General features: G+C 37.4%; 2 protein-coding genes across 3 annotated transcripts; both read left to right on the forward strand.

Moving 5' to 3' along the window:
• Window positions 1–4,059: 4,059 nt before the first annotated feature.
• On the forward strand, window positions 4,060–8,303 carry neurl2 (neuralized E3 ubiquitin protein ligase 2). 2 transcript variants are annotated; one of them, XR_010801744.1, is made up of 4 exons: window positions 4,060–4,192; window positions 4,498–4,794; window positions 4,929–5,085; window positions 7,985–8,303. XR_010801744.1 is itself a non-coding variant. In XM_066662607.1 (4 exons), the coding sequence occupies exons 3-4, from the start codon at window positions 6,476–6,478 to the stop codon at window positions 8,098–8,100; spliced, it is 834 nt and encodes a 277-aa protein (XP_066518704.1). In that variant the 5' UTR covers window positions 4,662–4,794; window positions 4,929–5,085; window positions 6,455–6,475; the 3' UTR covers window positions 8,101–8,303. The 2 variants fall into 2 exon arrangements, 1 of the variants encoding a protein (XP_066518704.1); XM_066662607.1 differs by lacking the exon at window positions 4,060–4,192 and adding an exon at window positions 6,455–7,193 and having other exon boundaries at window positions 4,662–4,794.
• Window positions 8,304–9,283: 980 nt separating this feature from the next.
• On the forward strand, window positions 9,284–14,585 carry msrb1b (methionine sulfoxide reductase B1b). The gene is made up of 4 exons (XM_066665481.1): window positions 9,284–9,421; window positions 10,018–10,160; window positions 11,412–11,526; window positions 11,663–14,585. The coding sequence occupies exons 1-4, from the start codon at window positions 9,367–9,369 to the stop codon at window positions 11,680–11,682; spliced, it is 333 nt and encodes a 110-aa protein (XP_066521578.1). The 5' UTR covers window positions 9,284–9,366; the 3' UTR covers window positions 11,683–14,585.
• Window positions 14,586–16,481: the final 1,896 nt, after the last annotated feature.

Consider the following 16,481-nt stretch of genomic DNA (forward strand, 5'->3'; position numbering starts at 1 on the left):
ATCCAGTTCAGGGTCACTGTGGGTCCAGAGCCTCGGAATCACTGGGTGAAAGGCGGAAGCACACCCTGGAGGGGGCGCCAGTCCTTCACAGGGTGACACACACACACACACACACACACCTATGGACACTATAGAGTCACTAATCCACCTACCAATGTGTGTTTTTGGACTGTGGGAGAGAAAACCAGAGCACCCGGAGGAAACTCACATGGACATGAGGAAAACACACCAAACTCCTCACAGACAGTCACCCGAAGCTGACTTAGAGCTGGAGGTCCCTGGAGCTGTGTAACTACGAAATTACCTGCTGCGCCACCATGCCACACCCTGAGCAAATTATATTATTAAATGTTTCCTTATCAAATCAATCTAAAATTTGCTGTAATTAATCATGATTAATCACATTGTCCCTTTTTCAGACTGAAGTGTTTAATAATGGATATTTTATTATAAAATAATATAATAAATGCAAGCTCAACACAGTAGAGCTCACTCACATAACCACTGAATGTAGTTGACCATCTGTGACCATATCATCCTCTACCTCAGGTGGTTGTCTAAATAGCAGGTTAGCATCCACAACATCATCCCAGCATCATAATTGCTTCCTGGATAGCAATAAATGTTAGGTCTAAATGTGCTATACTTTATGGCCTATATTTGGCGTCGAATGACTCATGGTTGAGTCACAAGCCCACCTTATTTGGGGAGATATCAGGTGTTTTGCAGAACAATTCTCTGGCCTCACAACCATAATGCAAGTCAAGCCCAGTTTTGACATTTTTGAGATTTGGCCAGAGATGTTATAAATGTGGAGACTGATCACTGGTGGAAATATGAAGGGGAGTTCTCGTAACACTCCACATTGCATCTTCAACAAACCTTTCAACAAAAAGAGCCAATATGCCACGAGTGGAGGAGGCTAGATGATATTGTGACAGTAGCAGGAAAAGCCCCCCTTAATGTAGAGATCAGCCAAAGCACAATACAAAGTACAAATAAAAAAAAAGTCACGTTTATGTGCATTATTGAGTCAAAAGCTCCAAACTATATATGAGTATTTTCTCAGATTTAATCAATGATTGAAAATATGTTTTTAAAACTGTAATTTGGACTTTACCTTTGAGTATTTTGATCTCTCTCCTTTTAAAAATATAGACACCTGGTCTTGTAGGATTTGAAATAACTGCCCGGAGGCATTATGGACAGACGTGCCTAAAAGGAATTTAATTTGGCCCAGCACCATAACTCATACTTCAGTGATAAATGTGAGAGAGATTTGTCTGGCTGAGTTTAATCTGTCATCTTCAACTTTGCCTGCCCTTTTCAAAGCACTGCATACATAGGCCCATGTCAAGGTGGCAAGTAGAATAACTGTTTTTGTAACGCCAAAGTGCCACACCCGAGTGAGATTATACATAGCACTCAGCATTCTTTGGGCTGTGTGGAATCAACAACTGCCCACAATAGGCTGTTGTTGCCTCCCAGTTGTGGTACAAATGTCTTGTCATGTTTAAGCCTTCAAGTATGGGCCATGCAGCATTATCTTTGTCAACTCTGACCTTAACCCTATCTTATCCATTGCAGCACTTAGCCTGTGCCTGCTCGTGCAGAAGGTTGCTGGTTCACATGGTTGATGATGGCTGCGGCAGGGCTCTCGATGGTCTATGTGTCTCTATCCTCAAAGCACCCTCAGTGGTGATAGCTCTTCTTGATGCGTAGGCAGTGCAACAGTGTGCTGGCATTTTTATTTTGACATGCCATGCTTGGTGAACTTTTAATCCTGGATCATGTCATCACTACACTCTTTCACTGCCATGTCACATTCTACCACTATCTTTGTTCTTATTTTGCCCATGTTCCTCTCTTTCTCGCTGGCTTCTGTTGTATTTTTTGTCCTATTGTTACTGCTGTTGTTACTTTTTATAACTTTTTTGTCTACTGTTCCACTCCCTAGATTTACTTGCACCCTGGATTCATTTTGGACTTACCCCCCATGGCTGCTTGCTCAGCACTTTGCTACATGCACAAGCTACACAGCTAACTCCTCACAGACAATGACCGGAGGCAAGGTTCAAACCCAGGGAGCTGAGACCCTGGAGCCACGTGGCTCCAAAAAACATTAAAAAACAAATAAAATTAAATAAACAAATGAAAAAATTAAGGCAAAAGCACACAAAGTTTGAGTTTAATTAATTATTCATTAAAAAGGCAGGGCGGCACAGTGGCGCAACAGGTAGTGTCGCAGTCACACAGCTCCAGGGACACCAAGTAACTGTGAGGAGTTTGGTGTGTTCTCCCCGTGTCCACATGGGTTTCCTCCGGGTGCTCCAGTTTCCTCTCATGGTCCAAAAACACATGTTGATAGGTGGATTGGTGACTCAAAAGTGTCCATTAGTGTGTGTGAAGGATTGGCCCCACTTCCAGGGTGTTTTCTGGGTAGGCTCCCGACCCACTGTGACCCCGAACTGGACAAGCAGTTACAGACGATGAATGAATGAATGAATGACTAAAAAGACAAGTTGATTTCACAAAAAAAAAGTTATTTACTCCATTGCTCTGTAATCACTACCAAGGGAACATTTCTTCATGATATGTAATCCTAAAAATAATGCTTTAACTAAGCCATCTGAAACAGTTATTTAGTGTCCGTAAAAATGCCAACAATACCTCTTGCATAAAATTTCATAATTCAGTTTTCATAATTATTATTCAACTGTAAATGTACATCCCATATATTTTTACAACTTTTCGTAATTATCTAGGGCAGTGGCAAATCATTTTCTGCAGTGCCCCAGTTTTGTAGATGGGAATATATTTAAGCCCCCTCCCCCTAATTATAACAATACATTTCTTTTGTTTCCAAACTCCACTGGAATTTCTTTTAAACATTGTAAATCAAACAACTTTATATTGAACAAAATAAAATAAAGTGAAAAATCACATTTGCAGTGGAATTTTTGCAAATAGTATGCATGAGGCTTATTCATTTGCCTTGCTGCATCCACACTTAGTGAAACACTGATCTGATAGCAGCTACATTACTTGGTCAAATGTGTGTGGACACCCACTAATTTGATTTTTTTCCAAAGTTAAGGGAATTAACAGGGAGTTGGTTATTTTTTGCTGCAGTAACAACTTCTCTGTAGGAAAGGCTTTAGACTAGCTGTTTGTACATTTCTGTGAGGTCTTGATAGCCACATGAACATTACTGAGGTCAAGTACTTATGATGGATTACTGGTTGAGTTAACATCATCCAGAGAAAAGCAGTTGAGTTGATTCATAGAATAATGCAATGGGGATTTATAGCCCTTTAGCTGATGTTATTGAGCATGGTGATCTTAAGGAGTCTACAAATTATTGGGACATACACTCTCAGAAAAAATATGTAACAGGTACATTATTGCTCATTAAAAGTACATACAATACTGTTTGTATACATATAAGGGTTCTTAAGTAAAGAAAATGCTTCTAAATAGAACCCTGAACACTTGAAGATCCTTTTGCATAATTAAAGGGTTCTTTGAATTGTGAATGTGTTATTCAAACTGATGCTTTAGATGGTTCCACAGAGCACTATTTAGAAAAGTGTTCTGTATGGCACAAAAACAGTCCATTTACTGTTACAAGCCTGACATCACAACAACAGAAGAACCCTTATTAGTGCCATATAGAACACTTTTCTAAAATATGCTATATACAACCATCTATACCACATTCTCCATCAATCTGAAAACCTTTTCACAAAATGCAAAGAACCCTTTAATCATGCAAAAAGTTATTCAAGCATTCAGGGTTCTAAATATATTTTCATTACTAAAAAACCCTTGCCGAACCATAATTTGAAACCAACAGTTGTTTCAAATCCAGACTTACTCCTTACAAGTTCATTACATTCACATCTGTAAAGTCTACAATTACCATAGAATACTGTACACTTATGATCCCTCACTAAAGTTTTGAATATGTACCCTTGAGAGTACCAACACAATGATAAATATTTTTTGAACAATGTACAGTGTATGTTGTATTGCTTTTGCTCCTAATTCTGAGGTATAAATGTCGAGAGGAAAAAAAATCGACGCTTTTGCATATATTGCTGGTTGTCGGCTAATTTAGCAGTAAAGAGAATTAAATCAACTCACCAAGTTCCAGTTCCTCTTCCGCAGTCCGATTCCAGTGGAAATGCAGGTAACGAGCTTTGAAGAAACTTCGTGCTCATTTTCTGGAACATTTAACTTCAGAAACGCTGGAAATGCTGTGTTTAGAGAACTACAAACTAAACTAAAAATGGTAAGCTCGTCTAACGAAGGATGGGCAGCTGATGTGTGTAAAGCCCTGAAGGTTTGGACATATGGATATGGATCCAGGTTGGATGTGAAATCCCACTGTTACTGGTAGTTGGCTGAGCTCTAGTGTAGTTCATGGTCAGCTACAGCGCTCTGGTATTCAGTACTGTATTGGAGTCAAACCCCCCCCGTTCTGTCTCTGTCCAGATGTGATTTGGCCATCAGCGGCGGCTCACCAATCCTGATTATGCAGTGCGTGGCTGCGGCCCACAGTAATCCAGATTAAGCACCCAGCCCCAACATACTCACCCTCAAACACATGGCAGCACACGGTCAGCTTGGTGCATATTACATTTGCACATTAATGACCAGGAACAGTAAGCTGAATAGATGCCCCAGCCCAGTTTCTGATAAAAAACCGACCGAAAAAGTCAAAACCGATCTTTACAGCAGCCTCCCAAAAGGTATATGGATGCAGTATCCATTTCCACTGTTTCAGATAAGGTAAGCAAACTACAAAACTAAATTTTCGTTTTAATCAACATAATCATGTCTATTTCGATAATATCAATTATTTTTATTCTGTTAATTCCCCACTGTGTGTTCTTGTACTGTCCCTTTAAATCCACTCCACCAAGCTGTAGTCACGTGACTCTGCCCCTGTCTGCTACATGGAAGCAACCTAAAAGACTAAGCAGACCAAGTGACTGGAGAAGCTAGTACCAAAGAATAACACAGCCTCTGTGGTTTGAACGTGCTGTGTTCTGACTATAATGAAGACAACACTGACCAAAAGTGAGTGAAATGTCAAAGCTGAGAAAAAAAGCACCATCATACACCAAATATAAACAGTGCTCAAAAAACGAGAGTAACAAGCTCCCAGCAAAATTAGAAACGTATCCCATATTTAATACTGGAGCATTTTTACAGTACAATCCTCCATACTGAACTATGAGGGTCAAAAATACAAAAGCTAAATAGTTCATTAATCGTAATCGTGGTAAAATGTACTATTAATCGTGATATTCATTTCTCAAATTGCCCAGCACTATCTGGAACCCACATTGCAACATAGAAAAATGAGTTCTAATAATTGATAGATGAATGCCCTTTGTCTGCTATAGATGATGCTAGAAGAGTGTACGTCCATTATTTACTTACATAAAACAGACATAAATAGTTCTGCTGGTATGACTGTCATCATTACGTTGTTGCTGAATAATGTAATTGTACATTTTATTGTACAAAATTTTTGCTGTTGTGTGGTAATCTACCATCTTTAAATAGCTCACTCTGTAGTGTCACCCCTGCCTTGTGCACATACCCCAAACCCTCAAGTATTGGTATATTTTGCCAACACTAGATAGGTTGGCTGTACTCTAGCCCTTCATCTGTGGACACAAGGATGCTGTTGCCTGGATTTTTTTTTTTTTTTTGGTTGGTGGACTATTTACAATCTAGCTGTGACACTGAGAACTTTAAAAACTCTAGCAGCTCTGCTGTGTCTGATCCATTCCTACCAGCACAACACACACTTACATGTCAACACCACATAATTGTCACTGCAGTGCTGACAATGAACAACCATCCAAATCATCCCTGCTCTGTGGTGGTCTTGTGGGGGTCTTGACCTTTTGAGGAGCAGGGTAAAATGGGGATAAGAAAGTATGCAGAGAAACAGGCGGACTATAGTCTGTAAAGTGCTCCTGTATGATAAGTAGGGCTGATAAAATGGATAGTGACTGTACAAGGTGGATGCTTCTAATCCAGCGATATTTCAGTGTACTATCCAGACTTGTCCAGAAGAATAGATTGTATCAGATGACTATTCATGAACAAAATCAGAAACATCCAAAGAGCCCCCCCACTCATGTCTCTATTTTTAACAATAAGTGCCTGTAGGAGACACTCAGATGCCTGTTAGGTTACATTGTTATTTTGGGGGAGTTAACTCCGCCCAGTCTTCCCTATCTACTCTGCATACCTTGCCATCTGTTTTAAACAGCAAATGACACATGCAGTAGTTCAAAAATAGCCTCCTTTGGAACTAGAAACTTCTCTGAGCCTCAGAGTGCTGGAGCATGCTGAAAGCATGTGAGGTGAAAGACGTGTGAGGTGAAAGATGTGTTTCTGCACTCTTGATGTATCTCTTAATTTCTTCCAGACTGAAGAAACCTTTTAGAATATGGCTGCAATTTTGGGTCAGTTCATGGAATTCCACCCTGTTCATGGAACCAATGTGCAACTGGACCGGTCTAGAACCAAGGCCACTCGAGTCGAAAGCTTTGCCAATGGAATCTGCTTTAGTAAACATTCTCTAAACCCTGGTGAGATCTTCCTGGTCGAGATTGAGGACAAGGAGCTGGGCTGGTGTGGCCATCTCAGAATTGGACTGACTGCACAAGACCCTCAGAGTCTGGATGTGGTTCCTGAGTACTCTTTGCCTGATCTTGTGGACCAGGGAGGAAGTTGGGTTTTTGCAATCACAAGAAACCACAATAAGGTTATTGAAGATGAGGCCCATGAAGAAGCAGGGCAGGCAGTAGATGGGGGAAATGAGGAGAGCAACAGATCTAAAAGTTTCTTCACAGACACGCACTTATACATAGGGAATACGTGCATACCCAAGGACAAACTCGTGGGTCGGAGTCGGCCTGGGCGGTTTAGTCACATTCTGGATGATCTATATAAGACCAACACTTTGCCTCCAACTGCCCGACGCAGCCGTATAGGAGTAGTCTATGTGCCTAAAGGCCAAGGATTTGCAGATATGCATATTATCATTAATGGCGAGGACATGGGTGCCAGTGCTAAAGGAATCCCGACTGACCAGCCTCTTTTTGCTGTTGTAGATGTATTTGCTGCTACTAAATGTGTCAGAATCATTCAGGTGGAATATGGCTGTAAGTACTATTCATAAATACTGTTTAATTGGGGTGGGCCATAAGAAACATAAATTACATCACAATATACCATAATATACCTCTATTAATATTTTGAATATGGTAAAAGCTTCCCGAAGACAACTACCTGTTATATCACAATGTAGTGCAGTATGTGCAATTGCAATTGTGTCTGGTTAAAGCAACACTAGGTAAGATTTTATATTTTTGATCCTGGGATCCACCTACACTTGTAATTCAGAGTGCAGAGAGAATTCACTTTTACAGCACTGACCTGAAATCATGGGGAGGGTGAAAGTGGGGTGGTTTCCTAGCCTCCTCCAAACGTTACATGTGCAGTTTCGGCAGTGCTTATCCCTAGAGTAGCAATGGCAGAGGCTCTGTTCTCCCCATTACAGGTCAGAGGAGCATAACAGTGATTTTGCTGTGATTTTAAGATAAAATTACTACCTAGTGTTTCTTTAATGGACTGAAAAGTGTAATATTTAATTCTGACCTGAGAAACGATGGACTCAATCCCTTTGGACAATGATTTTAATTCTGTATACAAGGGGACCCTATGAAACAATTACACTGTCTCCAATTATTTTTTTTACACAATACACTAAAGGGAATAATTAGCAAATAGTGGCAATGAAGGTCCTTGGAGTGTATTTGTTTAATGCTTGGTAATATACTGGTGGAATGATTTTGTGTATTTAAACCGTAATATTTTGGACTTGGCTTATGTTGTGCTTAGAGCAAAAATATTTAACCATTATTTTTGTAATTATCTACTCTTTGTCTTTTAGTTTCCTCACTGCAGACGCTCTGCCGGAAGACGATTCAGAAACATATAGTCCACAGAATGGCTCTAGACTGGTTGGAGCTTCCAGAGATACTAAAAAATTACTGCAAATTTGAGTGATGGACTGGACAGGCAACAGAAAATTATCATAGACTGGGCAGACCCTGACTGGTGCATTTTACAGATCTCAGATATTTTTCAAAAATTATTAATTGTATATTAATTATATATATATATTGCAATCATCAACTACTATATAATAATTTCCACTTTGTTCCTTATAATTCCTTATAACTGAAACTTAGATGTAAAATCTTATTGTTCTTACTGTATCCCTTTTTTGTAATTTGGTAATCTTTATATCCTTAAAATTGCCATAATATATAAATGTGATGCACTTATAAATGAAAGCCTATATTTCACTGTGAATATGTTATATTGTATTTATTGTGATATATGAATATACTTTCTTTAATAAAACCAATTAGCATATATTCTTAATAATTTAGATGTTTTTAACCATTCTGTGATAAAAACAAAAAGCTGCTGTGAGGTTACTGCTTTGAGCTTTATATCCTTATATATATATATATATATATATATATATATATATATATATATATATATATATATATATATATATAAATCCTAGGCAATGAGCATTGTGAACGTAAGCTCACTTGAAACTACTCCAGATGATTAAAATCTATGGCCAATTATTTGTTTGTAAGTTTATGTGTGTGTGCAGAAAATAACACTTGTGTCAGCAAAAGGTGCACTTCAAAGTAGCAAAGTACACTAATTCCAATGAATATTTGGGACTTCTGGACATTTCCTTGATACCAAGGAAATGGATTAGTTTTCTTTGGAAATTACAAATTAATTCATATGGCCAGGACTAAATTTAACCTCTCTTTGGGAAACACACCATTTATGTAAATCAATTTACATTTAAAAATTAGTCAATTTGTTTAATTTTTACCATTGGTGTGGTGTTTTTATGTACTAAACCATGCATCATGATGTGCATATACAGTGCCATGGCTGAGTATTTTGGCAGAAAAAGTCCACAAACCTAGATCTGTATTGAACATGCAGAGAAATATTTAATCCACTTTTAGGCAAATTTACTTAAAAGAATGTCTAGATATGCAATTCTGATTAACAGAGTTTGGTTTTAGAACTATCATTCATGAGCAGAAATGGACTTTAAAGCCTACAATTTGGGAAAAGATTATGTAAACGGCGCCCTCTGCTGCACGTTAGGGTTATAAGTATAGCTTACTATCACGTGACCGGAATATTGTCGTCCCTCCGGTATCATTAATCCGAAGGCACACGGAGCGCTGCATGTTAAGTAGTCTTACACTGATTTTCTAGTACACAATGTCTTTTTGTTCTTTTTTCGAGAAGGAGCCGTATAAAGACCATTTCAAACCGGGTATGTCGCATATTTCTCTTTAATTCTCATAATGATGTAACCTGGCGCGTGATGTACGACAGCGTCCCAGTAAACTTTGCTGATGTTCTTTGCCTGAAGTGTGCAGACGTTCGTCACGAACGATAAAAAATGAAAGTTATATGGCACACGTCTGAACACTCAGTTTTGTATAATGTCTAAAGATGTGAGGGACACCAACGACTAGTACACTTTAATAACATGTAATGTTATTAAGGATGGCCTTACATTAGTGGTCCTTTCCCTGGTCCTGGAGCACACCTGCTCTAACGCTCCTGTCTTTTAAATTGATGCCATTTAGCAGCCAATCAGAGCAGGACATCCTTACCGAAATCATGTGCTAATTTACCTCAGGAAAACCATAATGTGCCGGGAAATGACTCTTCCAGAACCTACAATATATGCACAGATGTCTGTAGTCAGTCCTTACAATTAATGAGTTCAGCTATTGCGAGTTCATTGTTACATTTTTAATGCTTCATCCAAAAGCCTTGGCCAATGGAATAAATATTTCAACTGAAATGTATGTTTTTGCCATTTGCAGTTTTATTATTTCTCCTACTTTTCTTTCTCTGCAGGAATTTATGTTTGCTCCCAGTGTGGAAACCCACTATTTTCAAGTAGGTCTAAATACGCACATTCCTCTCCCTGGCCTGCCTTCACTGAGACCATTCGTGAAGACAGTGTAACCAAAATGATGGAAAGTCTAACAGCCTACAAGGTAAAATCCAGTGTTTCTGAAAAGTTGGGATCCATGCACATCACTAGTATAGAACTAAATATAGAACATAGATGATGGGCAAATAATTTAAACCCAAAAGTTGAAAATATCACAAAGAAAACATATCAAATGTGGAAACTGGGAAAATGTATTAAATTTTGAAAAATATATTTGCTATATGTTTCATGTTTCAAATAGTTAGGACAGGGGCAAAAAAAAGATTGGTAAAATTGTGTAATGCAATGTGGAAAAATAACTGTTTAAAAATTTTTGTTTTGAGAATTTGGAGATTATGCAGTGTATGAGGTCAAAAACAACTTTTGATTGGCCTTGATTATCTGGTCCTCAGACAGCACAAAATTATAAATTCACCTGATTCTGTAGGGTAAAATCACTGCATGTGCTCAGGTACATTTCTGAAAGCCATTACCTGTGAACAGAGTTAAAACTTAAAGAAACACTAAACAATATTTCTATCTTAAAGTTAAAGTTGTGATGTTTCACTGACCTGTAATATGTAGAATAAAGCCTCTGTTGTTGCTATTGTGGGCTCAGAATTGCAGAAACTGCAATATGTAAAGTTTGGAGGAGGGTAGGAAACCAACAAACCCTAACTGATTTCAGTATATTGCTGTTTCAATGAATTACACTAGGGGAAGCCCCAGGAGCAAAACACCCAAATAACTAATGATAATTTAAAATTTAATTTAAAACTACCATGCAAAAGAGAAAGAAATTATGATTTCAGGAATCATGTATGCTGCATCCTTCAGGTTAAAAAAGGAAAAGGACCACCCGGCTTGTTATCTGCTTAGAGTTCAAAAGCTAGCACCTGTGATAGTATGGGGAGCATAAGTGCACACTTTGAGGGCACTAGTAATGCAGAACAATATATATACAGTGTCTTTTTTGCCTAGTTTATTTCAGCAAGACAAACCACATTCTACGTGTATTAAAACAGCATGGCTCAATTGTTCCTAAAAATGGATAAAGTCCCACTGCTGTTACAAACCAATAAAACTGATGTCTACATAAATGGCCAGACCCAGGTTTCTCTGTGAACCAACTGTTCTAGATTCTGATGTTATGATATTCCTGTTCATAACATTGGGGTTACTAGCTAATCAAAGTTATTCCCATCATCTGCGAGTGGTCTAAATGCTTTGATTTATTTGTATAGTGTAGTGTATACAGATGAATGACATTTTTGATAGTTTTATTGTCTGAGTTTGTTTTGGGATTTATATGCAGGTTCTTTGTGGTAAGTGTGGCAATGGATTAGGCCATGAGTTTTCGAATGATGGCCCTGAAGAAGGCTTGTCTCGCTTCTGAATATTTAGTCACTCATTGAAGTTTATCCCCAAAGGTAAATAAAGACATGGTATAATTTACTGAAATTTTATGCAATCACACACACTGTTTCAAATGAAGTTTTATTACTTTCATTTATCATGTTGAATGTTTTACAGTTACAGATTTTTTATGATCTTATTTCTTTGCAGATAAGGCTGACAAACATTAAGGTGAGATATGAGGTCTGTGAAGCTCTCCTGTAGCTGCTGTTGCTTGCACAAGCAGTGATGCTCAGTTGATGAAGTGGACAGGAAAAAGCCCATCGGGATATCCTGCACATAGATGTTCTTGACCATCCTGTTTATTGACCTCTGTCATGAACCTGATTTATTTTGTTAATGTTACATAATAAATATAGTAATGATATCTGAACATAAACATGGATCACATAAACTAGACAAATGTTTGATGTTTTAACCATCTGAGAATGGGAGTCTAAAGCCTTATTCGGGTGAGATTAGTTGGTGGGGGTAACTACCACTCAGTGGTATCTCAGTAGTTATAATGCTGTCCGAATAGACAATTTCAGCCATTTTTCCGGAGTGCACACTCCCGTTTCAGGAAAGATTCCTGGGCCTTTTACCTACAGTAAAACAAGCAGTAAAAATTACCCCGGTTTATAATAATCCTGTCTAAACTGAATTGTGAGGTAATATTGCATCATATCCCAAAGAAAAGGAGTTTTTCACGAAGAACGTAGAACGAAGGAGCAGAAGAAGGCGTTTAGTGATTAAAAATAAGGTTTAAGTAAAAACGCAGCAACTGAAAGATGCACTATGCTCAAATCCACAAAACGACCTGTAGGAATGTTTTGTCCACACTAGTAGCCTGTGTCGTGTGTTGTTAACATTAAATGGTTTATTATATCAGTTATAATGTAATATAATGTGAAGGAATAGTAAAGTTTTTTGCCACCTTCTCACCCATTTTCTCCCTGCTGAAATAAAACAGCATGACCAGCTCAAGCTTGACCAGCTTAAATCTTAACCAGTTTAGGGTATGTTTTCATTTAAGTTTGATGGTTTAGCTGGACTAAAAGCATGATCAATCTGACCAAACTACACAGCATAATCAAGCTGGCTGATCAGCATCATCAGCAACATGACCAGCACCACCAAGCATGACTAAAACCAAAAGCAACATATGCTATGATGGTCAAGAACTGGTTAAACAGCTAGCTTACCAGTATAAGGTATGTTTTGCCTAAATGACCAGTTTTCCAACCACCTTGACCATCAAAGAGAAGCTCAGGACATCTAAAACCAGCTACAAGCTAAAGCTGGTCTTATGCTGGATTTTTCAGCAGGGCTGTTATGAAGATAAAGTCATTGAGGGCTGTATGATTTTGGTGGGAGGGCTGATGTCACAACAGTTGTGACAGTCTAAAAAGTCCAGTAGCTTTGCTGTGCATGATCCACACTGTGTGACGGCAGTGCATGAATAGAGTAGCTCCTCCCATCTCACGTCTTATTTTCACGTCGATTTCTTATCCATTACTGATGTCTTATGGTAAAATTACATTGCCCCTGCTCCTCATGTAAAACTAATCCCATCCGAATACTGCGTAAGAGAACACTCTTGGCCTAAATCTCTCTTTGTGGGTAAGATGGCTGCCTTGCCCCATACCACTAACACAGGGCTAGCCCACGCGGGCTTCTGTCGGCTGATGTGACAGATCTGGGCTGGTGGTGGTCTCCAGTGTATTGAACCGTCCAGTGGCATTGCATTAGGGCAGCTTGAAAAGACACATTGGCTTAACATGCCTCCAAGGAAGCATGTGTTTGCATTTACACTCCCAGGTTGGTGGTACTCTATTTAATTGGAGGAGCATTAGCAGGCTATCGAGTGCACATGGAGATGACTAATGATTTAATAATTGATTAAAACTGTAGTAATTATAGAAGAAAAACATTTCAGTTCTGAACCAAAGATGTGCTCATCCTATGCATTAACACAGAACGATCACTGGATTAGGAACTTCTGCCATTGTATTCACTTTGTAGTTGTAAAATTACAGAGTGTAGTCCACCTGTTTCTCAGCATACTATCCTCATTTCATCCTGCTAACAACCCCACATGACCATCTCATTTGGGTGGTGGATAATTTTTAGTGCTTTCTAAGTGACACTAATGTGGTTGTGGTGTGTTATTGTGCGCTGTGCTGGGACAAGTGGATCAGAACTTTTTTAACACTATGGGTCCTGACCATTATGGAGCAAGCTGAAATGGGTTTCACATTTCATGTTAATATCCAGTCTTTACTGGATTTCTTTAAAACTGATTTTTGACATCCATTTTTAACAAGCACTATACAAATGAATTTGAATTTGAATGCAAAGAAACAGATGGACTATAGTCTGTTATTGAAGAACTAAAAAGTGCTCCTGTATGGCCAATGGAGCTGATAAAATGGACAATGAACGCTTTTCAGTAACCCAAAGACGCTGTTACAATCAGATGAACACATAAAGACAATCACATCCATAACACTACATAACATACAATGATACAAAACAGGAACAAGGTTAAAAAAAAAAAAAAAAAAAAAAAAAAAAAAAAAAAAAGATACAAGATAGCTGTTACTAATCCAGTGATCATTCAAAGTACAACTACAGACAGATGCATTCATTAACACCATAAGATACTTGCATGCTTCTCTATCAAATTATATTGTATGGCTTTTGAAAAGTGTGATTTTTCTAAATATACAACATATTTGTGGATTTTTGGGATTGTGTGATTTCGAGCATTGCAGAATTTATAATCTATGGGACAGGTTTTTCAGGTCTACCTCAAGCTCCACTAAAGGGCATAAATAACTAAAATCAATAAAAAGTTTTAAAAATTGTGTGAATTTTTTTTTCATATATAAGTGCATTCACTCTCTTTAGGATTTATATCCCATGTTAGACAAAAATAAAGTATGACTTTGCAGGCTCACCAAATTTTATGGCGTTATACTTACTAACTGATTCATTTAATTCGTTTTAATTTTTAAACATGCAATATATTTAGTAATCAGTATCCTACACAACACTCACAGGTCACTTATGAGGTTCGCTTATGTAAGTGTAGAACACATCTGTTGTAAGCAACTCGGGTGCATTCATCATTGGCTGTCCAACGACAGCACTGTTGTGGCTGAAGATATGTTAGAAGGAGGCCTGCTGTCACAATGATAGCAGGAGTGGTTACATATACCCAAATCCAGAGCAGAAATCTATGTAAATTGTCTGTCACAAAATGTACATCAAATATGAGCTACAGCCTCGCACTACCTTAAGATGTAACTACAGTTATGTTACTGAAGTCAAGCCAGCCTCCACTTGGAAAAGCTTGGTCAAGCCAGCCCCCACTTAGATTTGGTGGAACGTCGTATTCTGAACATTACGGTAATAGCGTGCAGAGGAACAAATTTCTAAATAAAAGCCAAAAGTCAATGACAGGAAATGTATGTAATAATAAATAATTTTCTAAACAAATAATAAATGGATAAACAACAAATATTTGCTATTTTGTGGAAATGATGAAGATTTTAGGACATGACTCTCAAGTCACTCTGATGTGCCATTTAAAAAAAAGGCCCTTTGTGTAGTCCTATGTCTGTAAATTTATTTCCAAATTTAAATAATTATTAAAAAGAAACCTTTAGTTTGCACAGAACAATTTCACTTCATAATCATAGTACAACACCTGATTATGTCACTCAATTAATATAAAGTCATTCTGATGTGTCATTTCAAAATAAAGGCCCTTTGAATTGTCCCATTTCTGTAAATTTAATTTCAAATGTAAATAATTATTAAAAAGAAACCTTTAGTTTGCACAGAACAATTTCACTTCATAATCATAGTACAACACCTGATTATGTCACTCATGTAATATGAAGTCATTCTGATGTGTCATTTCAAAATAAAGGCCATTTGAATTGTCCCATTTCTGTAAATTTAATTCCAAATTTAAATAATTATTAAAAAGAAACCTTTAGTTTGCACAGAACAACTTCACTTCATAATCATAGTACCACACCTGATTATGTCACTCACTTAATATGAAGTCATTCTGATGTGTCATTTCAAAATAAAAGCCCATTGAATTGTCCCATATCTGTAAATTTAATTCCACATTTAAATAATTATTAAAAGGAAACCTTTAGTTTGTACAGAACAATTTCACTTCGTAATCATAGTACCACACCTGATTATGTCACTCACTTCATATGAAGTCATTCTGATGTGTCATTTCAAAATAAAAGCTCTTTGAATTGTCCCATTTCTGTAAATTTAATTCCAAAATTTAGATCATTATTAAAAAGAAACCTTTAGATTGCACAGAACAATTTCACTTCATAGTCATAGTACAACACCTGATTATGTCACTCATGTAATATGAAGTCATTCTGATGTGTCATTTCAAAATAAAAGCCCATTGAATTGTCCCATATCTGTAAATTTAATTCCACATTTAAATAATTATTAAAAGGAAACCTTTAGTTTGCACAGAACAATTTCACTTCATAATCATAGTACCACACCTGATTATGTCACTCACTTCATATGAAGTCATTCTGATGTGTCATTTCAAAATAAAAGCTCTTTGAATTGTCCCATTTCTGTAAATTTAATTCCAAAATTTAGATCATTATTAAAAAGAAACCTTTAGATTGCACAGAACAATTTCACTTCATAGTCATAGTACAACACCTGATTATGTCACTCATGTAATATGAAGTCATTCTGATGTGTCATTTCAAAATAAAAGCCCATTGAATTGTCCCATATCTGTAAATTTAATTCCACATTTAAATAATTATTAAAAGGAAACCTTTAGTTTGCACAGAACAATTTCACTTCATAATCATAGTACCACACCTGATTATGTCACTCACTTCATATGAAGTCATTCTGATGTGTCATTTCAAAATAAAGGTCCTTTGAATTGTCCCATTTCTGTAAATTTATTTCCAAA

Source organism: Hoplias malabaricus, chromosome 3 (genome assembly GCF_029633855.1).
Source record: "Hoplias malabaricus isolate fHopMal1 chromosome 3, fHopMal1.hap1, whole genome shotgun sequence".
NCBI classification, from domain to species: Eukaryota; Metazoa; Chordata; class Actinopteri; order Characiformes; family Erythrinidae; genus Hoplias; species Hoplias malabaricus.